At 40.5% G+C, this 27,042-nt stretch overlaps 5 protein-coding genes and 1 long non-coding RNA gene across 8 annotated transcripts; 3 read left to right on the top strand and 3 right to left on the bottom strand.

The window, feature by feature from the left end:
- Positions 1–1,953: 1,953 nt before the first annotated feature.
- LOC110851870 (ubiquitin carboxyl-terminal hydrolase MINDY-3) lies at positions 1,954–5,415 on the top strand. 2 transcript variants are annotated; one of them, XM_035853465.1, is made up of 12 exons: positions 1,954–2,251; positions 2,550–2,657; positions 2,739–2,818; positions 2,900–2,962; positions 3,042–3,482; positions 3,570–3,720; positions 3,816–3,848; positions 3,938–4,001; positions 4,075–4,115; positions 4,196–4,355; positions 4,447–4,614; positions 4,691–5,415. In XM_035853465.1, exons 2-12 carry the CDS (start codon positions 2,555–2,557, stop codon positions 4,830–4,832), a joined length of 1,446 nt encoding a protein of 481 aa, XP_035709358.1. In that variant the 5' UTR covers positions 1,954–2,251; positions 2,550–2,554; the 3' UTR covers positions 4,833–5,415. The 2 variants fall into 2 exon arrangements, with proteins under 2 accessions (XP_035709358.1, XP_021955487.1); XM_022099795.2 differs by having other exon boundaries at positions 1,955–2,657.
- LOC110851871 lies at positions 5,389–7,040 on the bottom strand. Its single transcript, XM_022099796.2, has 4 exons — positions 6,381–7,040; positions 6,010–6,309; positions 5,812–5,947; positions 5,389–5,721 (listed from the first exon to the last, which is right to left on the bottom strand). Exons 1-4 carry the CDS (start codon positions 7,038–7,040, stop codon positions 5,456–5,458), a joined length of 1,362 nt encoding a protein of 453 aa, XP_021955488.2. The 3' UTR covers positions 5,389–5,455.
- A 624-nt stretch (positions 7,041–7,664) lies between these two features.
- Positions 7,665–9,408, bottom strand: LOC110851742. The gene is made up of 5 exons (XM_022099634.2): positions 9,170–9,408; positions 8,825–9,053; positions 8,283–8,757; positions 8,178–8,211; positions 7,665–8,107 (listed from the first exon to the last, which is right to left on the bottom strand). The coding sequence occupies exons 1-5, from the start codon at positions 9,279–9,281 to the stop codon at positions 7,761–7,763; spliced, it is 1,197 nt and encodes a 398-aa protein (XP_021955326.1). The 5' UTR covers positions 9,282–9,408; the 3' UTR covers positions 7,665–7,760.
- LOC118436143 lies at positions 9,347–9,859 on the top strand. The gene is made up of 2 exons (XR_004835244.1): positions 9,347–9,482; positions 9,570–9,859. It is a non-coding gene; the product is annotated as an uncharacterized LOC118436143 (long non-coding RNA).
- Positions 9,685–14,240, bottom strand: LOC110851741 (neprilysin-1). The gene is made up of 16 exons (XM_022099633.2): positions 13,893–14,240; positions 13,537–13,811; positions 13,392–13,458; positions 13,217–13,311; positions 13,055–13,138; positions 12,761–12,969; positions 12,394–12,684; positions 11,951–12,307; positions 11,770–11,885; positions 11,212–11,272; positions 11,018–11,124; positions 10,909–10,931; positions 10,808–10,843; positions 10,452–10,748; positions 10,254–10,375; positions 9,685–10,185 (listed from the first exon to the last, which is right to left on the bottom strand). Exons 1-16 carry the CDS (start codon positions 14,159–14,161, stop codon positions 10,000–10,002), a joined length of 2,595 nt encoding a protein of 864 aa, XP_021955325.1. The 5' UTR covers positions 14,162–14,240; the 3' UTR covers positions 9,685–9,999.
- A 3,734-nt stretch (positions 14,241–17,974) lies between these two features.
- LOC110852455 (RNA-binding protein 45) lies at positions 17,975–26,954 on the top strand. Of its 2 annotated transcripts, none has more exons than XM_022100531.2 (12): positions 17,975–19,308; positions 19,964–20,115; positions 20,202–20,359; positions 20,456–20,475; positions 20,560–20,614; positions 20,773–20,822; positions 21,655–22,008; positions 22,097–22,273; positions 22,348–22,501; positions 22,667–22,823; positions 22,913–23,027; positions 23,151–26,954. In XM_022100531.2, coding segments are annotated over exons 1-12 (1,644 nt in total). In that variant the 5' UTR covers positions 17,975–19,058; the 3' UTR covers positions 23,153–26,954. The 2 variants fall into 2 exon arrangements, with proteins under 2 accessions (XP_021956223.1, XP_021956222.1); XM_022100530.2 differs by having other exon boundaries at positions 17,976–19,308; positions 22,913–23,097; positions 24,160–26,954.
- The last annotated feature ends 88 nt before the right edge of the window (positions 26,955–27,042 follow it).

Genomic DNA, 27,042 nt, shown 5'->3' on the forward strand with positions numbered 1-27,042 from the left:
CCAAGCTTCTTTCACCAATTTAACAATAAAAACACAATAACTTCACATTTTCTCACTCTTCCTCCTCCAACCGCTCTGATATATTCATTTGTTTTTTTTTGTATCTCTGCCCATGTCGCATGTATGTATTTCCTCCTTGCCAAGTAAAAGTTTTGGGAATCAGCGGAATTTTAAAGCCGAAAATGAAGTCTGCCATTATGGACGGGTGCCAATGTAATCTAAGTTGTGCCCTCCAACCAAGTCTTGTTGCTTTCACTGCCGCGGTGGTGGTGCATGGGATCGACTGGAGAGGAGAAGAAAGAGTCATAAAAATGAGTGGCGGTGGCAGAGAGACAGCTCATCACGTTGGAACATCTCAAAGCTGATGACATACGACACTCTGGAGGAAGAGGACTAGGAGGCTGTGCATGCATCCGAACATCTACCCACTCCCATACATATGTATGTGTAGGAAGGACTGCTGTGGGGCTGTCACGGAGCTCGACTGGTACAGTTGTTGGGATTGACAGAGAGAAAGTCAACTCAGCACTTTGTGTTGCCTTCCTCTCTCTCTCACTCTCCTGTTGATCCAATCTCAATAAACAAATATACAGCGAGTGAGCCCCAGCTTATTTCCTACTGGGAAGAAAGAAGAAAGCATGGCTAAGAAAAAAATCGAGTTTCGTTGCCATACTGGACACAAACTCACGCATGTATGGATTCTTTGCTTGCTTTGTTTGGCGTATTTTTCTCGAACGGGTTACTGTTCTCTGCTCCACTTCCTTCTTTTGTACTTCTCTCTCGTGGAGGAGTAGTTGCAATTTCTCGGCGTTCTTTCTTCTTCTTGGCCAGCCAGACATAAGAGACGTCTCATTACAGTTGTTGTTGTTGTTTAGTTTAGGGTGCAGAGCCGGCTGCCAACGCCAACACCACTCCTTTTCGACTGGCATCCCTTGATTGCTTTCTCCGCTTCCACCTGGTCGACTGAAACATATAATCTCGCTTTCTCTCTCTATTTCTCCTCCACTCTGCGGAACGGGCGTCTTCTTCTCGCTCTCTCGTCCAGTCTTTTTAAACGGATGTCGGTCTTCCAATTTCTGTTTGTATCCAATCCAAACGTTTGCATAGACGAAGAGCTCCTGGCTGCCTGGCAGGCAGAGAGAGCGAGAAGATTAAAGTTTTTGTGAGAGGAAGCCGACATAAAAGGCAGGAGGAGAACAAAAACTGTGAGCGAGGGTTGCCACAACTTTCTCCACTTTCTTTCCAATAATGAAACGAATGAAAATGAAAAAATTGAAGGGAATGGAAAAGCGCGACCAAATTATTATTGGTTGGAACTTCAAAGGAATCAATATCCACTCCTTTAAAATATGCATCTCATTCTCATCATCAGTTCCCTTTCATTTCAGTCCAATTTCATTCGGAGAACATCATGGATAATTAGCTCAAAAACCCATTTGCATGCACAATTGAATGGAACTACTTTCAATACCATTCACTTTTTGGGGGACATTTATTTTCATCCGCAGTTAAAGTGTGCAGTGTATATTTGGCATGTGCATGCATAGGAAATCAGAAATTGCTACATTATTATGTACGCTTACATGCATGCACATTGCAAGTAGTTTCTTGTATGCATTGGCTGAGTCGAGCTGAACAAATATCCCTGAATCATAATTGCTCATTGGTAAAGTGTGCCCATTTATTATGGAAATTGCAACTCCTAATTATCTACATAATTACAAACACTTTTTAATTATTTTTGCCATGAGTTATTATTAACCTGGTGGTGGTATTTTTCTTCAATTTTATAATAGTTTTCTAATTAAGGTTGATAATAAAATACTTCAATTTTCAATCAAATTCGCCTGAATTGGCTAAAATAAGCATATTCGTACTTTCACCGGAAGCTCCTGAATCACGAGGAGCAAGAGAAAGCAAATTACGGCAACGTGAGACGGCGCTCGATTTAAATGCATGCATCACAAATTTGCCTGAATCCTCCCAAAAGCATAAAATTTCATAGACGGACGGAGGATTTTTGTTCATACAGCGAGGAAGCGCGGCCCGGCGCCCATCCGTCAATTTCCACTCTTCTACATTCTTCTGAACCAAAGAAAAAGACACTTTTGACGTAATTCAGGTCGCAATTCAGTGTCTTAATTTCAGTGTCTCAACTCAACTCTCAAACCTCAAATTAAGTATTACAAGATCTACTATACCAATAATCACACCGCGTTGTCTGCTGCCCACTCAACTTCAACTGACTCACGTATTGTATTAATTAATTACATTCACATTTTCAACTCATGAAAAATCACGCTCTTCCTTCCGAAATTATTTACCAGAATTAAAGTTACAATTATTACGAATTACTGCATATTTCATACTGTACAAAGGCAGCTGGAACTGTCTCTAACAATAGTACTTATAGTATCTGAAGAAACTCAGGTAAACTAAACTCGTCTAAGACACCGACTACCGAGTCCTCGTTTTTGAACAAGAATTGAGTCAGTCAATACAGTATTATTATATTCTACACTATAATCTCATCTGATCGATACGAGTAGTTAATATGGAGGCCGAAGACGCGTCTGTTGCTGCAGTTATTACGGATGTCAAGAGGATTCTGTGGGGCGATCAAATTAACGAGGAGTTGTTTCTCCGGTGGTCTCAAGGTAAGCATAATTGGGATTTCGTTCAGAGATGACGAACCAGTTTTGTAAATTGCAATTTGTAAAATGACAAAATATTCGCAGGTTTCATATTCAGTCCTGATGAGTCGACTGCCTTAGTACAGAGAGAAGGAGGGCCATGTGCTGTGATAGCTCCGGTTCAAGTAAGTTTAACATGCTCCATTCTTATTTATGTATTATACGTACCTATTAAGAAATTAATTAAAGCTTAATTAATTTTTCAGGCCTTTATTGTCCGGGCACTAATGAAAGACCTTGAATTTTTTTCTACAAATTCCTGGCGCCATGTAAGACTTTTACAAAAATGATCTATTCGATTCTATAAATATTTTGTAAAGAAAATTGAATGTAATGTGCTTGACGCAGATGCCTTCAGAGCGTGTGGACTCTTACCTTTGTCAAGCATTGACAGAAATTCTTCGCCAAGTTGCCAATTCTGACTCAGCGCCGGTAGAAACCCCTCCTTCAACTTCTGCCAAATTGAAGTTAATTCAAGATCAACAGCAGCAGTCCGATCCTGCTGCATCACTAACTCCACAATCTCCTCCTGTGCCACCTCCAAGCACCTACTGCATCGTTTTCTTGAACGAACCCTTGTCACGAAGAATTTCCTGCGAGTCTGAAGTAGCCGACGTTCCACAAGATAACAGACCACACCGAACGGAGGAAGAGATTTTTCATCGAAATTTACGCCTCTTAAAGCTGGATAATATTAATCAAGTTGAGAGCGTGTTGAAGGAAAAATTAGAATCTTTCAAAGGGCATTATGGAGTTCTCCAATTTCTCTACTCTGCCATTTTAACCAAGGTTAGAAGAATCTTTCTTATTAATATTGTTCTCGTAGTTCATTACTTTATGTGAGTTATGAATTTATTGCCAATTTATTTAATTCAGGGAGTTTCCAGACTCAGTCACGACATGTCTGAGGCATCCGAGCTTATCGATCCCGTTCATGGTCATGGTGGTCAGAGCCTCATTAACCTATTTTTGTCAGGTCAAGGAGTCAATTATGTTTTTGACAATGACAAATATCTTGGGGGATTAGGTAAGTGTACATATTCTACTCTTTTATTGTAAAGACTAGAAAATTTTTATTCATGTGATGAATCAACATGTTATTATTGATCTATAACTTTACAGAGCTGAAAGGGATTGCAAGGCAGTGTGAAGTTGGTAAGTAGACAGCCTTGTCAATAAATCTACATAATTCCGCTTCAAACTATTCTACTTGTCCACAATATAAACTTTTATTTCTAAAATAGGTTTCTTAACGGTGCTGGAAAGACTGCGGTATTGTGAAGTTGGGAGTTTCCTCAAAAACCCCAAGTATGACTTAATTTAATTATACATCACTCCATGTTACGAGTTCATATTTAATACTTAATGATAACATTAACAGGTATCCGATTTGGTTGTTGGGGAGCGAAACCCATTTGACTGGTAACTCAAATTCAATTGAATCATTGATCTCTTTGTATCTATTTTCATGTGGACGAAACTCTTTTAAATTCTTGTTTTAGTGCTATTTTCTTGGGATATGAATCTTGTTAAACCTGAAAGTTCAGCGGGACAAGCTCTCCGTGTATTTAAAACTTATGATCCTGACGGCAACAATTTTATTCAAACTGTTGTGTTGGACGATGTGATGCGCACTGCAGGGTTGTTTGCGGACACCGAATAGTAAGAACACTAAACTAGTTTGTCCTTCCTGCTCGTTTTTAATTGAATATTAATTTCAAATCAACATAATTAATTGTTTGATGATTTGCAGTGTGGAGATAATGACAAAAAAGTTAGATCCAGAAAATTTGGGTATCGTTCTAATGAATGACTTTATGGATGAATTTTTTCAAAATGAAAACTACGGAGGTCCTGACACATTTACCGTTTTTCATTACAACGGTCTCCCCCGCGGATCTTCCAGCACAAACAAAGTCGTGTATGTCGACTAGTTTTAATTTGCATATAATTATGATGATGACAAGTAGGAAAATAAAAATAAATAAATTGTGCAGGTACAATGAGGGGAACGCCATTATCCTGGAGACGGACTTGAGATGCCTTTCAGATGAAAATATGCTCCTAACCTGTCTGCAAACCAAATGGCCAAACATTGATGTTCAATGGTTGAGTGGATCAACGCCTTCAATCAATTGACAGTACCCTCATCCTAACTCTTTATCGTATTGAATAATAATTATCAAATTCAACGAGCTCACAAGACATTGTTACTACTAACATAATTTCCTATTTGCTATAAACCTCTTATACACAGACACACCGCGATAACTTTCCCAACATCATCAAAGCCTTATTAATTTCTCGCCATGTAGGTTGATAAAAACCAATAAATGATGCCAATAAAACAGATGTAATAATAATACGTGTATCCACACAGATGGACACGATCGATATAGAAAAATGCTCCTAGTTATCTAGTTAAATATGTATAGTTATAATCTAATTGATTTTTGTTATTCAATGATTTTTTTCATATAAAACTACTCGTAGTCAGTGTTTGTGTTTGTAACTGGTCTTTTTGATACTAAAATGATAACAATAATTATCTATGTAATTACACCAATTACTGTTACTTGCAAATTTTATATTATTCAATGAATTTAGCCATATTATACTTTTAGGATAAATATAATAACATGCTATTTGTGCCGATACTACGTCTTTATGTATACCTGAGATGATGAAAAGAGGATTTATGATTAAAAATTTATCACGTTTATTCACGCATGAAGTGTACAGTTTAATTAATTCATATTGTTTTAACGACGAACGACATAGTTTCGGATGGGTTTTGCAGCCATGCCATACGTAACCTTGATAATTTGACCTCCTGCATCGTCACTTACGAAAAGGTGACCATTCGCATTAAAAACGGCGTTCACCGGGCGGAAGCAGTTCCGTATGTAACAAGTGGCCACCGGGGTTTCGTACACGACGTTGATCTCGTCCCCCGTGGGCCGACCTTCAGAGTCGAACGGGAACATGCCAACCCTGTAGCCGACGGGAATCACACTGTTCCACGAACCTTCATATGTTATGATAGGGAACACTTACATAAGTTACATACTTGTGTAAATAGAGATCTTGAGGAGAACGACATAGGCAATTTGCATACCGTGGAAAGCCACGACGGCGGCACCAGTAGAATTACACGGGAAAGCTCCTTCTCCGACGTCACAACTCTGACCTCGGAAAAAGTCGACTCCCAAGGGTGCATTATGCGCCGGCATTGGGATCAGTGGAGGATGGTTCTAATTAGAAAATGGTCACAATAATTGAAAGAGTCATGAGGAAAGCGTATTTTGTTGATTACATTGAGTGGATTTCGACACCACGTGTCCGTGTGGGTACCATCGCCCATGAACGTTGGCCAGGCGTACTGCGTCCCAGCCGGCTGTCCCGTGAGATTGTGGGTGCTGAAGCAGTACGGGTAACCATAATGCGTCCCCACAGTTTGATCAAACCTGTTCATCTCCTCCGCTGGGTTACCGTTGTGCACGTCGCCACCAATGTCAGGTCGGTTCAGCGCGTCCGCCCCATTCTCAACCCCGTGAAGAACTCCGTTCAAATCCCACGCTAGGCCGACCTCATTTCGAAGCCCGTCCGCAAACACCTATTAAATTCAACCAGATCACATTACGTGGAGCATGTAAATCCGCCAAATCATCTTATGTAGATTGCTACCTCTCCAGTGTTGAACGCAATGGGCAATGTTCCGTTGAGTGAAAACCTTCGAATTCTTGCCCTGTCCGAGTTCCCATCCACGTTGACGCTTGAACCCACGCTGACATAAAGTCGCCCTTGCTCATCGAACACGATCGTTCTCGTATTGTGTCCACCCGACGGCATTCCGTTGACGACCGTTTCTTGTCCCACTGTGACCTGTGTCCTGTTCCCGGGCGTGTATGGCCATCGGTAGACGGTGTTGGCGCTGGAGGCGTAGAGAAAGCCGTCGTGGAAACTGAGACCGTGGTTGAGGGCTAACCCCACGGACGAGATGATGAGTTCCTGGATCACGTTGATTGTCCCGTCGCCATTCGACTCCTCGTAAAGCGCAAACACTTCTCGACTCGGACTCAAGGCCAAGAGGTCGCCCACCGGATCGACGAACAGGCCTCGAACCCCACCGACCATTGCGTACTGTTGGGCGTAGAATGGGGGGTCAGCTTGCCATGCGGAGTGCACGACCCCCACAACGCTTCCCAAAATGAATATTGAGACGAGGAACTTCATGTCTCGTATGTAATTCCAACCTCGCTGCTCAAATGAGAATGTGGGGTCGCGAGATGGGATGGGACACTTTACATAAGGCAGATCAACTTGGCGAATGCAGTAGACTTGCATGAGCACATACACGTACGTACATGGTTTATGTAATCAATTACAAATACAACATTTTAATCTTGACTCATGATGGACATCAACTTATCAACGCAATATTCCCAGCCCAAAAAGTGACGAAGCATATTTGCATTTATCTTGTCTCCTCATCTAATTTGCAATTACCCAAATTGACTTATTTAAAGTACGCACTATTTAATACCCATGTATCAATAAATCAATTGGGTTAAATATAAGGCAAACTTTGTCCATGTGCTACAACACTCGACACTGCGTTGGGGAAATTGGTGCAATTGTTTTTGCAGGTCGAATACACGCTAATACATATTTACCAAGTTCAAGTACCTACTTACATTGTGGCGAAAAATGTGGCATAATAACGCCTACGATTCACGTGTAAAACAAACTGATCGCAAATATGAATTATTTAAATAAAAATATCTAAGTATGTACTAGGCATTGCTTGCACGTGCAATATTTTTAGAGGAGGTGGCTCCCATTTGCATGCATGCTTTTACATAAAAACAGTGTCATGAAAAGCGTTACGTAACAATTCATACACAGGGACGAAGCGAGACACGGTGGATGGATTTTTATAATAATGGGTCAATCAATCATTAGTCATAATCCTGATTGTGTTTATCTCCTGCGCTGCTGATTTTTTAGCCAAATGCAAGCTCGACAGAAGTAAACGTAGACCATATTTTTATTAAAATAATGTTCTCATACAGTAAAAGTGACAATGAAAGCGGCGGTGACGAGTCCTAAAAATTCATACGAAGTGACTCCGCCGACGCCACTGTCTGGGGTCGTTACGGTCGTTTCGGATGGAGTTGTTACCTCTGGGGTTGTGACCTCGGGAGTTGTTGGACTCGTGACCTGGGGACTTGTTCCGGTTTCCCCTGACGTTGGAGTGGTCTCTGGAGCTTGAGTCGTAGTTGATCCAGTGACTGGGACGCAGTAGCTGAGCGAAGGTGGTCTGGGAGTGAGCGCCTCCATGCTGGCGATTAAATCTGCGCCATTGCTTCCGAAGCAGGGAGGATGCAATGGAAGGAGTTTTAAGCAATCATCTGAAAATAATGTTCCCAAATTTTGAACCACGCCAATGGAATGTTAATATTAAGAAAATCTACGCCTTACAAACTCCGCTAATTAAGTCCAACGGTGTGCAGTCCTACAAACAAGACAATTGTTAAATACTCACTCAACTTACCAGAGTAAGCATAAAGTCTAATTATTTATTACATTGATGGCATGATCGATTAAGCATCTCGTGGATTCGACAATTCCTTCCCTAGCCGTTCCCCAAATAGTGTCAAATAAACTCTTAATTATTCGAGCCACGTTGTCCAAGGGAACAGGTTGGCCATTGATCAAAAAATTTTCAAAGTCCAGAATGACACTGTCGAAACCCATGTCAAAGTGGAGGTGGTCAAGTGACATGTACTCCCCACTCGTGAGCGGGATCTGTGCTCGCGCCTCCAGTGTAATAAAAAATGCCGCCAGTCCGAGGGATGACTTCCCAGTCCCTGCGAAGGTCATTTCCTGCTCACCAGTCCCTTCAGCGTATTTCATCAACAAATCCACCAAGTAGTTCATGCTGTCCAGCGAGATCGAGGGTAATCCCAATGTCATGTCAATCGTTGCGGTTTTTGACACCGTGTCGTATCCCACGACCAAGTCGTCACTCATCCCGGAAAGTCCGACTATTTGTGGTGTACTGAAATCACAAAAAGCTTTTATCAGGTATTGATTGAGACGATGCAAAATGTGTCGTGGCGTCTCACCATGTCGCTATCAAACCCTCGAGGGCGAAACCTTCTCCGGATAAGTTGAGTGGGAGTTCGAGTGTGGGGATGTTGATGGGGTCTGGGAGTGGGGGCAGCGGGATCGGCAGGGTGAAGGCGATTCTGCCCTCCTGCTCATCACTCCGCAGATTTTCAAGTCTGAAATTTCCTGTCTTCAGGCGGTGGAGAACCAACCATGAAACCGCTCTGGCCGTGAGTGCACTTCCCACTGAAAGGTGCAGCGAAAAGAAAAAATCTTATAGTAATGAAGATGGTGACCGCGTTTCCTATTTAATTATTTTTTTGGCGAGCAAAGAAAATAAATTATGATTTAGGTCGCATTACATTGTACGATTTCCTCCGGAACGTGAACCTGGTCAGCTTCGACTGCTGTGCGCCCACTCACGCAACAAATGAAGCCCACCAAAATGACCACTTTCAACGAATAGTTGCTCATCGTAAAGAAATCGCAGTTTCTCTGGACAATCTTGCACTAAACTATTCGGAAAAGAAAAAAATCCGGACTGGGGGAGATCTGCGTATCTGCTGCGACCCAGAGAGACAAAAAATGTATTCGATTGAACATTGTCCACGAATATATTCACATATGTATCCTTCATTTAATTCTCGCAGTGGTGATCTTGATTGACATGATAAGGTAAGTGGTCTGATTATTGATTCGTCCCATTCGAATGATGCATATTAATAAGGTGACAAAATTCCCCATCTATGTACAATCGAACAGCCAGATTAACTTGCCCAACGAGTAACCATATGCCATCCCATTATGGTACGAATTTGTTATAGCGTGACCTTTGTCCAATGTAAATACGACTCGATTAATGTCAGATACACGAGTATTAATCATTAATAAATATTTATTATCGAAATTGCACAAACGTGTCAACATATTTAATCCTCCGTCACAGAATTAGAATTTAAGCAATCCGTTTTATTTGTCACAGGTGCATATTGATTTTTGTGAACAATTTGACAGACGCTGAGAGAAAGGAAAGATTATGAACAGTCATAAAACAAGAATTATCTCATGATCAGTAAATGATCAATCAAATTCAATAAAATTTTGAAATGAGTAAAAACTAATCCCATTTGTCAGAAAAAAATATTCATTTTACAAACGTATGAAGTAACTCTGGTTGTGTAACGTCAACAAATCACCAAACTGTGCATTTAGCTGACTCTGGTGGATTCATGCCATCGTCGGAGACTGGACACGCATAAGCCTCCGCAAAGTCAAAATTGTTTCTAACTGGCCCGATGACGCGGTAACGGGCAGGGCTGTGAGGGTCCGTCAAGATTTGGTTGATGAGACCCTCGTCGGTTATCGATTCACACCAGATCTAGACGAAAAAGAAGACATTTTTTACTTGCATAATCATTCGCAATGAGTGTATCGCCCATTGCATACATTTGCATATCCTAGGAAAAAGAGCTGGTTAGGGGTGAGAAATTCGAGTCCTGGAAGCCTTCCCTCCTCTCGTCCCAAGTCGTCGACGTAGTGTCGATACGCTTTGTACGCCTCTCGCAATCCTAACCAGAATTAATATTTTGTAAGCAATTAATGAAATTAATGTTGGTGTGGAAGCAAAAGTTTGACTCGACTGACCGGAAGTGTCAGCAATATTCTCGCCCTGTGTCAACTCTCCGTTCACGTACATGTCGACGGATGGGAGGTAAAAGGCGGAATACTGGTCCACGACGCACTGCGTCTTCAAGTCGTACTTCTCCTTCGTGATGTCATCCCACCAGTTCTCCGCGTTGCCGTCTTTATCAAATTGGGAGCCCTGGTTGTCAAACCCGTGCGTGATCTCATGTCCAATCACGACTCCAATCCCTCCATAATTTTGCGAGGCTGGTCGCGTCTTCCCAAAAAATGGGGGCTGCAAAATGCCGGCCGGGAAAGCTGCACGAGGGAGGAAACTGAATTAATAATCCGAATCGGCCGAGTGATAATTCACTTACTGATCGAGTTGTGTTGCGGTGAGTAGAAGGCGTTCACTGTCGTCGGCGAGAATCATTTTTAAAAAGGACTATTACTTATTATTAATTATTAAAAACTTTACCGACTCCAGGGTATGTTAACCACCTGTTTATGCATATGGAACAAGTATGTACTTATCATTCTAATCATAAATATAGGTGGGGCCTTTATATTATAAGTTATATACTTACTCGTCTTGTGTCGTCGGTACTCTGAGATTTGCCAACGTTTTGTCTCCTGAATAGGCAGCAAGGGTCAGGACTGTCTGAAAATGTGGTCCAGTCGGAGAAATTGCCAACTGCAAATTTTCCAGCCCTCCAAATTACAATGCTTAACCATTTGCATTGACGTATGTAGGCAAACAAGAAAAGGAATAAAAACCTACGCCTGCATAGTACAGCTCGATCGCCGTCCTGTTCGAGATCCATTCAGGAAACGCCATAAAACTGGAAATAAAATTTTGAAAATATAACTGTAAATATAATTATAATGAATTATAAATATATATATAATGACAATAATCCATAATATTTAGCACACCAATAATAAATGTACAGACCTAGTCCTAGTAGATATGTAGATCTATGTACATACTCGTAGGTGCTCATCGTCATTAAAACATAGTAAACTAGGCACTGTAACAACTACTTAGCTTAGCTTAGACACCTTACAATTGAAAATAGGAGGAGAGGAGTAACAGAAAGATAGCAACGTGTCGCCATAAAAGTGCTCAAAGAATAAAGTTTTCTAAGTAACTGCTTAAACTAGTAACCCGATTCTAGTTTGTTTTTCTTCATGTCTTGTGTTCACCATTTTGCATTAATTTTATACATTGCACAGCACTAAAGGTCAAGCTTAAGATGTAGCAAGTATAGCTCGTCGACTTTTTGTATTTAAAAACAACATGATCATTTTAATGTCCAGACATAAAAAACATAAGAACCTTCGAATGGCGTCTGCTTTTGCAATCGCCTCGACTTTCGTGACCGGCTCAATCCAGTCCGCCTCGTTCACCATTTCCTTGAAGGACACGCGAAGATTTTCCACCAACTCGTCCACCTTTTCATACGAAATTAAATTCAGACGGATTTCGAGAAGTAATAATTTGTGTGCTTTCGACGTACCAAACCTTTGGCTTCGATGTCAAACGCAGCCTCGATGTACTTCACTCCGATGGCCATCCCCAGGTTATTGTTGGAAGCCCCGGCGCAGGCTGCTTCTCTGGATTGCTGCTCTTGCGCCCCGGTCAAAGCTTGGGTGAATTTGAAGGTGATATTTCTCATGGCCTGCGTCGTCTCTCCAATCACGCTCGACGCTACCCTCCAACCCACATAGTCGGCAAGAACCTTGGAGTCGGCGTCGCGAAAAATGGGCAGCGCGGCCAGAAGATACGGCTCTCCAGCAACGTTCAGTTGCTCCGTTGGCGTGATGGTGACCCCGCTCGTCAGAAAAACTTGGTTCAATAATTTGAGCCAGTCCACCTTTTTAGATATTTATTAATTTTAGTGTAACTGAAAATTTATATACTCCAGGTCCACAATAAATTAAGAGTTGAACCATGTATTACCGAGAATCCTGGAAGCGCTCCGTCCGTCAAAGCTTGGAATTCGTTGAGGAGATACGGGTGATAAATCGCTTCCGTGTCGTAACGATCCTCGTCGGATACGGTCACGTTGGCCAGCAGGATTTCCAGGTCGATAATTGCTTGGGAAGCAGCCTCGAGCGTGGCCACCGGCTCAGTTGACCCCAGTTCCTGAGCAACTTCAACCATGTATGTTTTGTAGGCTGTGATCAATGCGGGATAACTGGGGGCATTGATTAGCACACCGCGTGGAAGGCCAAAAGATGGTTGGTCAAGCTGAGAGAAATTTACATAAATGAGGCGATAGGACAGCTGCATACAAATAATTTGAGTGTGAATATTGGGTCCCTACAAAGACCACGTTTCGACTCGTATTCTTCAAGTCTCGCTCAATGTAAATGGAGATGACGGCGTCATCCAAAAGCCGTCTTCTCAGTTCGCCAATGGATCGGAGCCAGTCAAAAGTGGCGTTATTCCAAGATGAGGGATCCAACATGGGCCAACCCCCGAATTCGGTGAGGAGCGTTGTCACAGGGGCAAGTCCCACAGATTCAAGTGCCTCTACACATTCATTATGTGCATGAGCTTATTTATCTGTACTCCAACTCTGTATTATTCACGAACGACAAAAGATTTGTTTTCATACCAAGATCTTTACACCCGCCGTAGAAATATTTCACTTGATTGACGGGCACGGGATCATTTATATTTATGGGGGCGTTCAAAATTGCTGTAAAAAGCGACAAGTTATTAATCATAACGACAACCTTCATTGGCTAAATTAATGTTTCTCTTTTCGGGAACAAACTTTGCGTGATTCGGTTCACTTCATCGCGAAGTGTGTAGAATCTGTTCCACCGAGATGCACTGGGAGGGACCGGGTTAGACGCCACCCATCGACCGCTGGGTGAAAATTCCATGAAAATACATATAAATGAAATAAATGAAAATAAACAAATAAATGAAACGAATATATTTTATACCATGAAAATTCGAAGAAGTCAACACACGGATCGATTGTCAGGTTTACGGCGTGCAGCAAATCAAAAGCTAAGATTATTATTGTGAGAATTGTTACAATGTAGCAACGTTATAAATATTAACTCAAACTCCAAAATACAATTGTACCCGCATCCAAGCACCCATCGTCCAAACAGATTTCAGGCTCCTGCAACGCTCCTTCCTTCCTCGCCCTCTGCACCCATGGCGAAACTTGGGCAGAGTCCGACAAGGCCCGAATCTCTTTCAGTTTGGCGTCCATAATTCCACCCTCGCAAGTGCTGGCGAAAAGCGTCAACACGACAAGTCCTAAAATCTGGACCTTGAAGAAGCTGAATCGATTTTGGGTGGAAATTGGTCTCCCAACTCCCGTGGGGGGTTGCTCCTCCACTTCATTGTTGTTCCTATACATTTATTTCCATGAATTGAATATTTGCATAACAATGTTAATAAGCCTTGGGTAATTAATTCTTGAATCTAAATACTCGTCAATGATGGGATCAGGTTGAAACGCGACGCCCTGCTTCATTCTGGTTGGTTTCGCTCCTGACAAATATGGCCAAAATTGGAGGAACCTCTTGGATCGTGGTGTCAATTTTCTGGAATGAACTGACTCGTGATTCTGATCGGGACGGTTGAATAGCTTGATATCATCGCCATTATCATTTTCATTTTGGGTCACAATTCCCACTTTTAATCGATTTGATTTAAAACTAATAAATGGATCTTTCCGATTATGATGAACACGGGCCATCGATAAGATTTGTCACAATTTTGCAGTCTTATCAGCCGAATCCAATTATTGTTGCTCCAGTTTAAAGTGTATTTTTCTAAATTAGTTCGATTACCCTCGATATTGGAATGCTTATCATTTGCAAAAAGAATAAGTTGAGAGATAAGCTTTACACAAACGAGGGTCCCACTTGGCATTAATCTGCTGCTTCTCTTATTTGTATTATTAATACATACACACATTTCGGATGCATTTGAATTCTTTTAGTTTTACATTTGTGGGTTTTGCATAATCTTATCAGTATCGGACCCAGTTTACAATAATATTTAGTTATACAATGCAAAACTGCATACTGTCAGATCCAGCAGAGGAGAAATATCCATGCGAAATTGGTTTGGTAGTCGGATTTGAAAATCTTAGGATTTGGGACTGCTTGTTCGTTTTCATGCTGTCGTAATAATAACGTGTCTCTGAAAATGGGCAAATATCTCATGGTTTCGTAAAGCTTTGTGGGATCGACGAATCCCCAGAATTCTATTCATTTCCATTTTTATTCGCACAATTATGTACACATATTTATCCCACGGAATTTGAAGAAATCTTTTTCATCATGATTTTAGAATTGTGTAACGATACAAAGGAAGAAAGAGAGCCAGGACGATGAAATGAGGATCATCTCCCATCCATCCACTGCATTATGCTATCCATGCACCTGAATGCACGTACACGGGTGTGATTGGGGAGTCGGCTAAAAATCGTAGAATGCCCGTAACAGATTGGAGCAAAGAAAGAACTGACAATAAAAAATGATTGGCAGCCGTCGCGAGAATAACTTTTTTTGCCGTACTTTGTTTTGTCATTGTCTTCACGAAATCTCACGTTTGTAATAAATCAGACTGTTTGATTTACTTTATTTGTGCTCCGTTTGCCTAACTATGTGTGAAAATTGTCTGCGTTTCTAGCTTCTTCAGGGATCACGGACATCAACGCCACCACCACCACCACCAACAAAGATGTCATTCCATTCCGTCATTCAGGGGAGACAATGAATGTCACATGATAATGTTGGGCAAGTCCTGTTGCTCGTTATTCATTGTGTGATCTATATAGTGATACACTTTTGGCATTTTATTTATATAGATCAACCACCATCTCCAACAATTGGCAACTACATATACAAGCATTTAGTTCTAATGGAATCGTGGCATGGCCAAAGGCGCAATGCGCCTGATCTGCTCCTAATGTTCTCTTCCCAAGAAAAGCATCAACAATAAAAGCCTGAATTTAAATCATTTTGAATTTGCATGCATCCCTCTCGGCAACGCGGTCCCATCTTCTGCCCATCCGCTGTTCCTGGGTGTTCAATTATCAAAAGTTGTCCTCTTCACATCGGAAAGTGTTTGTCCCATCTGCACTCCCCTGACTTTTCCTGATCTTAAAATCTCAATTATTGACTCGAAACATCAATTTCCTACGTGGCTGCGTCATCGAATAATCGTGAAATTATGCGGCTTTAGATTTTAGACTGCAGATTACCCATCAGCAAATTAAATATTGTTTCATTTTCCGACTCTCTTCGGGGTGGTTGACTATCTCATTCTCATTCAGTCATCCGTCGGCTGGTCGGTCGGTGTGGATGAGTCGAGGCATGTCTTGAATAACAATTGGACCATTGAAACTGCCCACAACAACATCCATCCATCGCATGCGGAGGACATTGTGTAGGGAAGCCTCGCATCTCTCTGAGAAAATCCTCAGTCGAGATGATGGAAGATTATCGATAGATATTCATTCCAAGCTATTTGGGGTGGTGCTTGTATTGCTGGCCAACATCGATCAGGATGATGAGCAATCATATTTAGGTATCCGCATACGCAAGACAACAATAGTCGTGCATGGTTTGGCATGCAAATGATAATCAATTGCACAACACCCGAATGCATTCCATTTAAAAACATTGCCCTTGTTGTAAGAATTCCTCGTTGTCGAAAATGGGGATTTCGCATGAAAAAGCTGCAACTATTTTGACAGGGAATGACATACTTCACTCGCTCACTCACTCATTCATTCATTCACACATACAATATGTATTATTGAGAGGAGGGAATACTGGGAAAGGACCCTTTTTGCACTGCTCCGGCATTAATGGAGACCGTTTGTGTGACCACTGCTTTCCTGATGAATGTAGAATTCAGGTTGCGGATTAGTAGAGACAGCCGACTAATTGAGCTCAGATGAGTTTAGAGCCTCGAGTAATTTGATATTGGTTTGGTTGGGATTTGGCACAACGAGAAATTCTTGCATGGGAGATGAATTGCCGCAGCAGAAGCAAACCAACAACCACTTGTTGAGCCAAGAAGACCTCCTCATCATCATCATCATGAAGAAAAAGAGTTTGTCGACTCTCGGTTTTTGGTTTGCATACGGCGAATACTAAGAGTTTGCGAGAGGAGGAGTAAGTATCAGCGCCACAATAATAATAGCAGCATTCACTCCTCTACACACTACCAGATCCGTATAATGCGAGAAGTGGTAGTTCATTCTTAATTTCCAACCACAGCCAAAATCAGAGTGCAAACTACAATAAACTACAACACAATGTACAACTCTCGGCGACCAGCAACTGCCCAGGGCACTCCTGCTGCAGACGTTCAATGAATCCAATCCAATTGCTTCGCACAATGTACGTTTAAACCAAGATCACCACCACCACCACGCTCAGGATGATTACGATGATGATGATGTGAATGGTCCGCAAGTAGAAAAAAAATCCATCCATTCTCTCTCCGCGTCTCATGTTCTTCTTCGTCTTTGTAGCTCGGAAGACTACGGGGTGCGGTTACATGATTAAAAAATTGTTTGAGGGGACCAGGATCTAGTAGGACCACTCGAGTGTCTAGGAATCGGTGCAATATTGCACCTTCTTAAAAAATTATGGGATCTGTCATCATCATGATGCCACAAATATTGTTATTATGACTGATCAGTCAGTGCAAATAAGTATGCATCTTGGTGTCGTCTGACACAGGTGCTGCATGAATGGGGTTGGAACACCTCGCATTGTTGGCATAATTGTGCTGTGGTATTGGAGCTGGCCTAATGTGCAATTGTGCAGCGAGCAGTTGCGGAGGAGAATATTGAATAGGCCAAGTAGGAGAGAGGAAGATGAAGAAAAAGTGGTTGAGGGATGTCTTCCAATCTCGACTCTTCGAAGTCGTCGGGGGAAGAAGAATCTGAATCTCACTCTCTCTCTCAACTCGCATGCTGTTTGCATGTACACTACTTTCAGTCTGTCGATACCTGTTTCAAAAAGGGCCATGCAAACACGCACATCTTTCTCGTCCCAAGAGGTGAAAGGCGTCCACGGCTTCGGGCGTGCGTCAATCACAGGATGCATGCACCTCACCCAATGCACCTGTCTTTAAAAGAAAACGAGCGATTAAGTGAGTGAGATGAGAGTAAGTCGAGGGTGGTGGAGGTATCAGCAGCATAGTTATAGTTTCTTCGTTAGTTACCACCTCTGCATCCCAAAGTATTCAATTCTTCTTCTTACTACCTGCGGAATCCATGCAAAACAGGCTCACACACCTGCACTCATCCTCCAACAAACGCCTGGGACACCAAAACTTGACTTTTGCACCGCCGTCCACGCATTTGGTGGAGCGTTGGACGCCTCTTGTACGGGCGCCTCGTTTTCCTCGGCGTCAACGGTGGGGGCCCCACAGACGAAGGCGAAGCTATTAAAGAGAGCTATCCTATCTCCTGCTTCTTGCTTCTTCAGCCTCTCTCTCTCTGATGGCGATGAGAAGGACTTGACGTGGAGGGCGACGACGACGGTGGTGCATTCCACACTACAACTCTTGCCAGCATAGCAAGACTACGAAGAGGCAACATTATTATTATTATTATTTTACTGGTCTCTGCCTCTGCTGTCCTGTCTTCTTCTTCTTCTTGAGAGGCAGAACTTGTAACATCTCTCTACTTAATTACTTGGTGTCCGAGGAGCTCCATGCAAAATTCCGGTTGTACAAGTGCGAGCGAAGGAGAATAGAAGGAGGAGAGGAGCCATTTTGGTCAGTGGCCAGGAGAGTGGATTCTTGCAGATCCGTGGAGTGGATGATGGACGGACGGATGGACGACGACCGCACCCGGGCACTGCTCACCAGCTTCTTCTTCTTCTTCACATCATGACGACGCGTAGTGGTTAAGGGACGTCGGACGACACTCTTTCGACACCAGAAGATCCTCACCACCTCCTCCTCTGAGAGACGACAAAGGAGGCCGCTCAGCCCGTGGCGTGGAGAAAGCGAGTGGAAAGTAGTGGAAAGTAGTGGAGTGAGTGAGTGAGTGAAAGTGAGTGAGTGACGACGGAGACAAAGAGAGCACAACTTCAACGGAGCAGGAGGAGCATTGAGCGGAGAGAAAGAGAAATCCGGAGAGCATAGAGCGTATCCCGGAACTTTAAATCCTCCTTCTTCTCCTTCTCTTATCACCACCAACAAACAAACTTGACTTACTTTCTCCATCATCATATTAAAACCTGCAGCATAATTAATTAATAAGTAAATTAGTGTGCAACATCCCCCCATCACGGCCATCAGTACAATTCCGATCGTATTACTCAAACTGTGAAACTACACGGTGTACTCACTCTGTGACTGTTAGTGGCCTTTTGTAGAAGCTTATAACTTCAATACAATAACTAAAACGGCGACGATCGAGATCGATGGGACGATTCAGCGATTGGTCATCAATAGTCATCATGATGATAACATGATGTCAGCAGAATTATGATGACATGTGTAAAGTTTGATTGACCGTTTGTGGCTTGTTCTTGTTTTGTTCGCTGTGAACGATCGACAATCTTGTTTTGACAAAATACAAGGGTACCTCTCAATATTTAGCTTTGTAAGTCCTCATGCACGAGCGGGGAGGGAGGATAATGGCGGATAAACGGCGATATTACCACGATAAGGAGGGCGCCAACTCCACAGCGTCAGACACAAGTCGTCACTCGGCGCAGAGGGATGACGAGCCACCAAACTCGAGACTTTTTCTTCTTTGTGGCAGAAACGTGACGGAAGAGGAGTTGAGAGAATCTTTCGAACAGTTTGGAGAAATTAAGGAACTATGGATAGTTAAAGAGAAGGATTCAGGCCAGTCACGAGGTAATCTGCATATATTTATTCTGCATATAGGTTGTATATATATAATTATGCATTTATGCATAATTTTGGGTCAGGTTAGGCACTCAAAGACATTTTTTGTTGTCGTCAAAAACAATCACGTCGTCGTCGTCACACATGAAAGCATGTCGATGATGATGAGATGACTTTTTCCCATCCGTGAAAAATGGGAGGTTTCTCTTTCAATCATCCGTAAAGGATAAAGTTGAATGTCGTGATGATGAAGATGAAGGAGAAACGGTGAACGGGGGGGTGAATTATTCTCCTTGTTCGTATTCTAGACTTCTGAAATTAGAAAGGCATCCGTATTATTCTTCTTTCTATTGCATTCCTGGGTCTCGTTTTGTTTGTTGCACAATATTTTGAATAGGAAACGGAAGGAACTTTACAAACTTGTACTTTCAGTCTGCGTGATGCATGCGGTGAGCGTGAGTTTGCTAGCATGCAATGATCATACAAGTTGTGGAAGTTCTCACTCTCTTGTTCCCACGACCATAATCATAATGCATAATACATACAATTGTATAAATGTTACTTTATTATGCAACACAAGAATAATAATAGTATCCCAATGTATGACAAAATCTAAATAAACAAGCAATAACAATCATACGATTTGGAAATTCTGTATTTTCAGGCATCGCGTACATAAAATACTCCAAAACGTCTGAAGCAGCCGTGGCGATGGAAGAAATGAACGGAAAATTTATTGGAAACAATGCCAAAGCTTTGAAAGTAATGATCGCCAGTGGGAGGGAGCAGGGGAGTAAACGAGAAACGAATGAGACGGTATTTATATACTCCACTAATTCCACTTTAAAGCAACACAAACTTTTAAATCATAATTAAATTAATCTAATATTAATTTTTTTAAGGAACGACTCCTTCGACTATTCATTATTGTGTCCAGACAGAGCTCAGAGACCGAAATCCGGGACCATTTCTCCCAGTTCGGCGACATTGAACACTGCAACATTGTCAAGGACAGGAACACGAAAGAGAGCAAAGGCTTTGGTTATGTTAAGTACTTCAGGTTAGAATTTTCCGCTCAAGAACCTATGGACTTAAGTTAGATGTGGTGATGTCAAGTTTAGTTTTGTAATTTCCAATTTTGTTGTAATTTTTTCAGGATATCTCATGCCGCAAAGGGTAAGTACTTTCAATTCGTCTACTTCGTGCCCTCATAAAAATAAAATGTCACCAAATTCAGAAGTTTCTTTCATACTTTTCTAGCGTACGAAGGTTGTGATCGAACATATAAGCCAAAGTTTGCAGATCCTCGGCCCAGGTACGTGTTTATATCATCATTTATATATAAAAATACTTTAAACATATAAAGTATATATGAATCATATTTTAAAAATATTTTAAAAATTAAAATACTTTGAACGTGTTAGAACGGGAGATGTGACACAATCTAACATGCTTTTAATTTTTAATTTCCAGCAAGCAGGAAGACCGGTATAGTAGTGCTCATGGATCTACCACAGGCACGTGTAAGTGTTTCACATACAAAAATAATGTTCGCTTTCATCAATTGATTTATTTCCATGATTTTAGATTATGTTGTTGAGCGAGTTAGTAAGAATTATTATTTATGGCGAATTTGGCGAGGGCGATGTGATGCGGGTGAACCATGTTTCATTCAGCATGATGGTTGCATATATATTTTTTCAAACAAACAGTTATTTTTTATACGATTTTTATTTTGGCGAGTTCTTGCCTTCGACCAAGAAATGATGAGCAGGGGAGATAAGGGGCGAGAGGGGGCTCGAAAAATATGGCGGAGGCGTGCATTAAGCTTACTTCATCTTCACGTTGGCATTAAATTGAGCTCTTCCTTCCTTCCTTCCTTCTCCTTCATGTATTATCGTAGCAGTATTATTATTACAGTAGCAGTCTCTCTCGTGGTAGTTTTTATTATTGTCTCCTTTGACTGACCACTGCTACCTCAACCGTGAATTCATTAATTCTACCGTGTCTGCCAACAATATTCTATTAATTTCACAGTGAATTATATCCGCTGTGGTTTGGAGTTATTCAAAAAACCACTGTTGTAGCCAAACACGTATGTTTTTTGTTACCAGAATAATGTGTGTGTAATGTTGACTAATTTCTGCAAATTGAATTGTAAATCTGCAGACTGTCCAGATAAAGTTAATATAAATACACGATTACTTATAAAAGAAGAGTTTAGCTTAATAATGCATGTGAACATTTAATTTGTGAATGGCGAGTTGCCAGAAAAATTGTTGCTTCCTAATCAGTAAAAGGTTTCATATCATCAGACAGAGTAGCAACATGCCAAAATTATTTAAATTATTGCAGACGATATGGCCGAATACCCCATGGAACACCATTTCCAACAGCCCATGATGAACCACGTTCATCACAACCAGCATCAACACCCCCACACAATCACTCACATGGAATCCCCGTCTAGACTCACAATCATTGCACACCGTAGCTTAAATCAGGACCAACTCTGGAGACTGTGCGACTTTTTCCCCGGTTTGGACTACTGCAATGTGCGTCATGACCAAAAACAGTGTTACGCAACCGTGGTGTATAACTCTGCCCAAGCGGCTGCTCATGCCAAAGAAAAACTCCACGGGTTTGAATATCCCCCTGGACATCGACTTATTGTTCGGTTTGACGCCTCAGATTCTTCCAGTCGGTCAGGTATTAACTAACCCATCAATGGTTTTTTGTCTTTGGAGACAAATATGTGTCTACATTTACTAAATATGTACATATGTACCTAATATAGGTTCTGGGCTACTGGGCACACCACAATCGGGTGCTGTTAGATATATAACTGGGAGCGGTATGAACGGATCTGGAGGACATTCGGGTGCACCATCCGCTTTGGGACCCCCTTTGGTCGCGAGAGGAGGAGCCAATATGACTCCAGATCTGGCTGTTTTGGCAGAAACTATAGCTCAAGGTGCATTGTCAATCGTATTTATAAAGATATTTATACTTAAACAAACATACGCAATGTTTAATTATTCTCTGCAGCCACGTCCATGTTTAATCAAGCTGCAGGCTTGACTGGTGCTCCAATTTCTCACTCCCACAGTCAATCAGGAGAGTCCTATGATCCATCCTACTGTTCAGTAAAGCTGCCATCGCCACAGCCCTTGGCCCCCATTGATTCCCCCGTCCTCGAACGGTAATCTTCTATATAAATATAATTAATCAGACAGGATCTGTATATTTACAAGACATAATAATAGGAATAACAATAATAGTCAAATGACTATTGTCAGAGTACATGTCCAGAGTGCGGGAATCTCTATTATTATGTTGCTAATTATTCTGTTTATTGTTTTTTCAGATTATTCGTAGTTTGTCAACCAAGGCCACCTCCTCTGTACGCCCTTAAAGACGTCTTTGGGAGGTTTGGCAATCTTATCGATATTTTCATGCTGTCGGGTAAAAACCACGGGTACGCCAAATACGCCACGAAGGGATCTGCAGATGAGGCTAGAATGGTTAGTAAGAGAATGAAATCTAGTATTTTGATCCTTTTATTATGTACTTATATAGTTACAACAAGATTTTATATTGTGGTTTTGCGTAGGTATTGCATGGGCAAGAAGTGCTTGGAATGAGACTCAAAGTTCTTCCAGCCGAACCCCAAGAACCGAAAGGAAGTTTGTCGACGAGTCCGAGTGGAGGACCAGTAGATCCAAAATGTAAGCGCCCCAAAATGGAATTGTTAGAAGATCCTCCTGGAGTCCATTAATTTTTCAAGTTATAATTCAGGTAAAGAAATTCTATTGACAAATGGTTTAATTGTCATTATTGTGTGTGTTCAGGATATTAGAAGTTGTAGTGCCGAAAAAAATGAGAGATTATACGTGGAACTCATCCGTCCAACTCATGATCTGACTTCACACAAGCTACCGGTGCAGTAGGAGTAGGAAACACATTCCGGCCTCATTTTTACATTAATAATCTAATCTATATTCAACCCGATGGACCAAGATAGTCTATTTAAGAGATAATCTATCAAAGAAAGAAAACAATAGTATGACGACAAGAAATATAAAGCCTTGGGGGCAGGATTCCTCCGAAAGGAAGCCAGAGTCAAAATAATGTGCCTTTGTTCACGTATTATTATATCCAGCAGCAGCAGAAATGACGAAATATGGCAGATTTGCCTGTCCAGTATTTCAGTTTAATGTGTTCCGTCAATAACAATACAAATTATCACATTAGCAGAGTAATAATGGTAGTAGTAGGTACATAAAAAATAATAACTTTATGAAAATTAGTGGCTTAATTATCTATGAAACAATGAGATTTTTAAGCAATGAAGGTTCGTCGTTCGTCCGCGTATACCGAAAACTAGAGTATTTTCCTAGTTTAATACTACCTCACACACATACAAAAGAAAATGGCAACAGCTACTTTTAGACCGCGGTACCTTGTTTTTTTAGAGTCGTCATTGCTATAATAATAAGGAGAGCAAGTAATAACCAGGTGCATCTGAGATTCGTTAGTCCTTCGAGTCAAAAGAGGAAGATGATAAATGGTAATGAGTCGATATTTTCGTTTGCTTATATACTACCAAATTGGTGCTGTTAACATACGAAGCTCTCGAGCAAACATGCCAAAAGCCAGTAATAGTGTTTTCATATTTTAATAATCATATTTTATTATATTTTATTATATTGTTTTATATATTTTGTGGTGACGAATCGTCACTGACGATGATGATGAAAGAGTGTGTGGTGGTGCACATATATTTACACCCACTTACTACTATTTCCAAACGGTGTCAATGCAATTTGGTAAATCAACCTCTATTTGTTTTTCTTTTAGATTGAATTGAATTTGGAGACATTGTCACTGTTGACACTTGAACGATTGATTGGCTAGTCTCCTACTCTCCCCTTCCAAACAAATCCTTCCTTCGCTGTCTCCCTATTCCTCCTCCCCCTCCCCCCCAAAAAAATAATAGGCCCCTTCACTGTGCATTTCCTTGTACCTCTCCTCCTCTCCTGAACAACTCGAACCTCAGTTTCCTCAAACTATGAACAACGAGAACAAAAGACGGGACTGGGGACTGCGATCGGACCTGGACCCAATATACTGCTACGCTACTCACTCACTTCCTGTTTGATACAAGATTACTAACTGTAAACGAGATTTGACGAGGACGACGTACAATTGAATTCACGAGACTTATCTCGTCTTCGTCCCTTATAAATCCTGAGCTGTGCTGTGGTGTAAAATCCCAGGTACAATTAATGAAAGCAGCAATGCATGTGCTGAGATGATACGAGTTATTATTTCAATAATATATACCTTCAATCCTACAGAATTTTTGCACTTTGCACAGACTAATAACTCTTATATTGAAATATATGATACTAGGGTACACAGTTGGTCATAAAGATATTAACGCTAAATATTACACAAGGAATCTGAATATATGTTGAGTATGAAGGGTATATAAATACAGGAAAAGAGAAGAGCTTTGAAATTGCCTGGTTGGAAGTGTTTCAAAAAAATTCATTTTCCATAAATACAAGAAACCTTCCACGTTCCAATTTACATATGATTACAATTCTTATGCCACCTTCGTTTCTTGCATCAATATCAGTTTATAAGCTCCACCAACTTGGCCATACAGTGGATAAGTGTGATTGATGATAGTAACAGAAATTTTCAGTTCAGTTGGAGCACGAATAGAGTTGACCTACTTTCTAATTCCTTCATGCATACATGCACACTCGGAATTAAATTAATCCAGAAGCACAAGGAAAGTTAGACCAAAAGAAAGTCGTCTAACCTTATTTTTTATCAATAAGGCGAGTTTTTTAGGTAACTGCTTACGGTTGCTATTATTAATTACAATTATCGTATCGTCTTTCTTACATTTTTTAAAAAGCAAGTTTATAACAAAATAGTCAAATTTTAAAAGTCCTTTCGAACATTACGTACATAAATAAATATGCGTAATGAATCTGCACTTTTTTAAGTACTTTTACACGGAAAATATAGACATGTAAGTTTCTGCCTATGCAGGCTAAAAAATAAGCTAATTATACATCTATTAAATATTGCTAGAAAAGGGGTATTTTATTTTGGAATGCATGCATCCATACTTTTATTCGTTAAAATACGACATTCAGTTTGATAATGACTCGGTTTTATTGATTGTGTCCAAGTTTTTTGTCTCTAATGACTCTGCTGGAGCTGACAATTTATGGACAGACACATGTAGATCACTTGAAGATTAAAATGTTTGACACAATACAATTTACAATCAACGTGTACATTTTGTAAAAAAAACATACAGATAATATATAAGTTTACGATGACTAGAGTTACATCGAAAAAATTTGGGATAATATGTAATACTGGGACTATAATTTATCAAAGTTTAGATCTACATATAGAGTATTCAGTGCTCTGTTTTTTATCCAGTGTTTAATTTTATGTTACAGTTATTTTATTGTTCCATTTTTCCAACACGTTGATTGACAGCACTTGAATAATAACACGGAAACAGAAACGATATAAAATATGCATGTTGTGCGTTTTTTAAGTACTCAACACAAGAACAAATACTGAATGAACCCATAATAGTAACAGTGAATGCCAGAGAAAGTCGAGGGAGAATGGTTGACAAAATGTGAACGGAATTTTACGATAGAGAATTTATTTGATTTACCTGAATAACTTAATTGAAACAAACATGAAAAATCGGACCCCTTTTTTAATCGATTGCTTGCTTTGTATGAAAATGAACATCACACAATAATTGGACAGACGTTATGATTATGAACAAATAAAAGTCTTTAAAAACCTTGTAGATTTCTATTTTCCCCGTATCGTACCACTAAATAAATGTTGCTCAATTATTAATTAATATCAAATAATACTTAAATCTGTAATATTCGATTTATGAGAATGTTTGAATTCAAGCAGTTTTTGGACTGTAATTACTCAAGTTTAATTACAATTGCATCCAAAAATATTAAATGAGTTGCCATTTTCCGTACTTGCAGAGAGAGAGTTAGTAAAAAAAAAAGTTGTACATATTTTACTCTTGGTTGGTTCTGCGATAAATTTCGAGTGAGATTCATGTGTTGGCAAAATCTAAGGATTCCAACAATGTTGAAGAGTACAATCTTACGTTTCTTGTTGTTCAATATTACAATGATTATGCATCCAATCGTATCTGTATCGTGGATTCGATTCGTCACACTTTGCCGTTTTACGCCGTATTATCACAGAAACCGGACAGTGCAATAGTTCTTCAAATAAGCTACTACTACTTTCTTATTGTTGTATGCATTTTGCCGCTGTATAAGTTGTTATCATCATGCTGTTGCTATTATTATTGTTATATAATTGCTATACTCCTATCTTTAGTAGAAATAGTGGTAGAAAAATAATGTTGTTATTCTTACAATGTACTTGGACCGGTTGAAAATATTTTTCACACAAGTTTAATAATGTTTTATGATGTGAATACTGGAAAATATATTTGATGTACTAAATAAAACCTTTAAATAATGCAAGAAACCATTGTAGGTTATAGAGTATCATCACGAAAAATATATGTGTGTAATTTAAGGAGAAATAAATGCCAGTGATACAGATCATTTTACTCTGTTGTTCTTTCTTTCTTTCTTATATTATTATTATGAAATTAGTCAGTCTTAAATACCAACATATTATTATTTCTGTTTC

The sequence above is a fragment of the Folsomia candida genome, unplaced genomic scaffold, assembly GCF_002217175.1.
Source record: "Folsomia candida strain VU population unplaced genomic scaffold, ASM221717v1 Fcan01_Sc007, whole genome shotgun sequence".
NCBI lineage: Eukaryota > Metazoa > Arthropoda > Collembola > Entomobryomorpha > Isotomidae > Folsomia > Folsomia candida.

Excerpts from the sequence above, each read along its gene's own strand:
- LOC110851870 (XM_035853465.1), top strand. The coding sequence starts at position 2,555 with ATGGAGGCCGAAGACGCGTCTGTTGCTGCAGTTATTACGGATGTCAAG. Across the intron at positions 2,658-2,738 it reads GTTTCTCCGGTGGTCTCAAG|GTTTCATATTCAGTCCTGAT; the intron begins GTAAGCATAATT and ends AAATATTCGCAG. Across the intron at positions 2,963-3,041 it reads CTACAAATTCCTGGCGCCAT|ATGCCTTCAGAGCGTGTGGA; the intron begins GTAAGACTTTTA and ends TGCTTGACGCAG.
- LOC110852455 (XM_022100530.2), top strand. The coding sequence starts at position 19,059 with ATGCACGAGCGGGGAGGGAGGATAATGGCGGATAAACGGCGATATTAC. Across the intron at positions 20,476-20,559 it reads GATATCTCATGCCGCAAAGG|CGTACGAAGGTTGTGATCGA; the intron begins GTAAGTACTTTC and ends ATACTTTTCTAG. Across the intron at positions 22,502-22,666 it reads GATTCCCCCGTCCTCGAACG|ATTATTCGTAGTTTGTCAAC; the intron begins GTAATCTTCTAT and ends TTGTTTTTTCAG.
- LOC110851742 (XM_022099634.2), bottom strand. The coding sequence starts at position 9,281 with ATGAGCAACTATTCGTTGAAAGTGGTCATTTTGGTGGGCTTCATTTGT. Across the intron at positions 9,054-9,169 it reads TCCGGAGGAAATCGTACAAT|TGGGAAGTGCACTCACGGCC; the intron begins GTAATGCGACCT and ends TGCACCTTTCAG. Across the intron at positions 8,108-8,177 it reads GGACTTAATTAGCGGAGTTT|ATGATTGCTTAAAACTCCTT; the intron begins GTAAGGCGTAGA and ends CATTATTTTCAG.
- LOC110851741 (XM_022099633.2), bottom strand. The coding sequence starts at position 14,161 with ATGGCCCGTGTTCATCATAATCGGAAAGATCCATTTATTAGTTTTAAA. Across the intron at positions 12,970-13,054 it reads CGGCGGGTGTAAAGATCTTG|AGGCACTTGAATCTGTGGGA; the intron begins GTATGAAAACAA and ends ATGAATGTGTAG. Across the intron at positions 10,376-10,451 it reads GAATATTGCTGACACTTCCG|GATTGCGAGAGGCGTACAAA; the intron begins GTCAGTCGAGTC and ends AATTCTGGTTAG.
- LOC110851871 (XM_022099796.2), bottom strand. The coding sequence starts at position 7,040 with ATGCAAGTCTACTGCATTCGCCAAGTTGATCTGCCTTATGTAAAGTGT. Across the intron at positions 6,310-6,380 it reads TTGCGTTCAACACTGGAGAG|GTGTTTGCGGACGGGCTTCG; the intron begins GTAGCAATCTAC and ends TGAATTTAATAG. Across the intron at positions 5,722-5,811 it reads CGCCGTCGTGGCTTTCCACG|GTTCGTGGAACAGTGTGATT; the intron begins GTATGCAAATTG and ends TAACATATGAAG.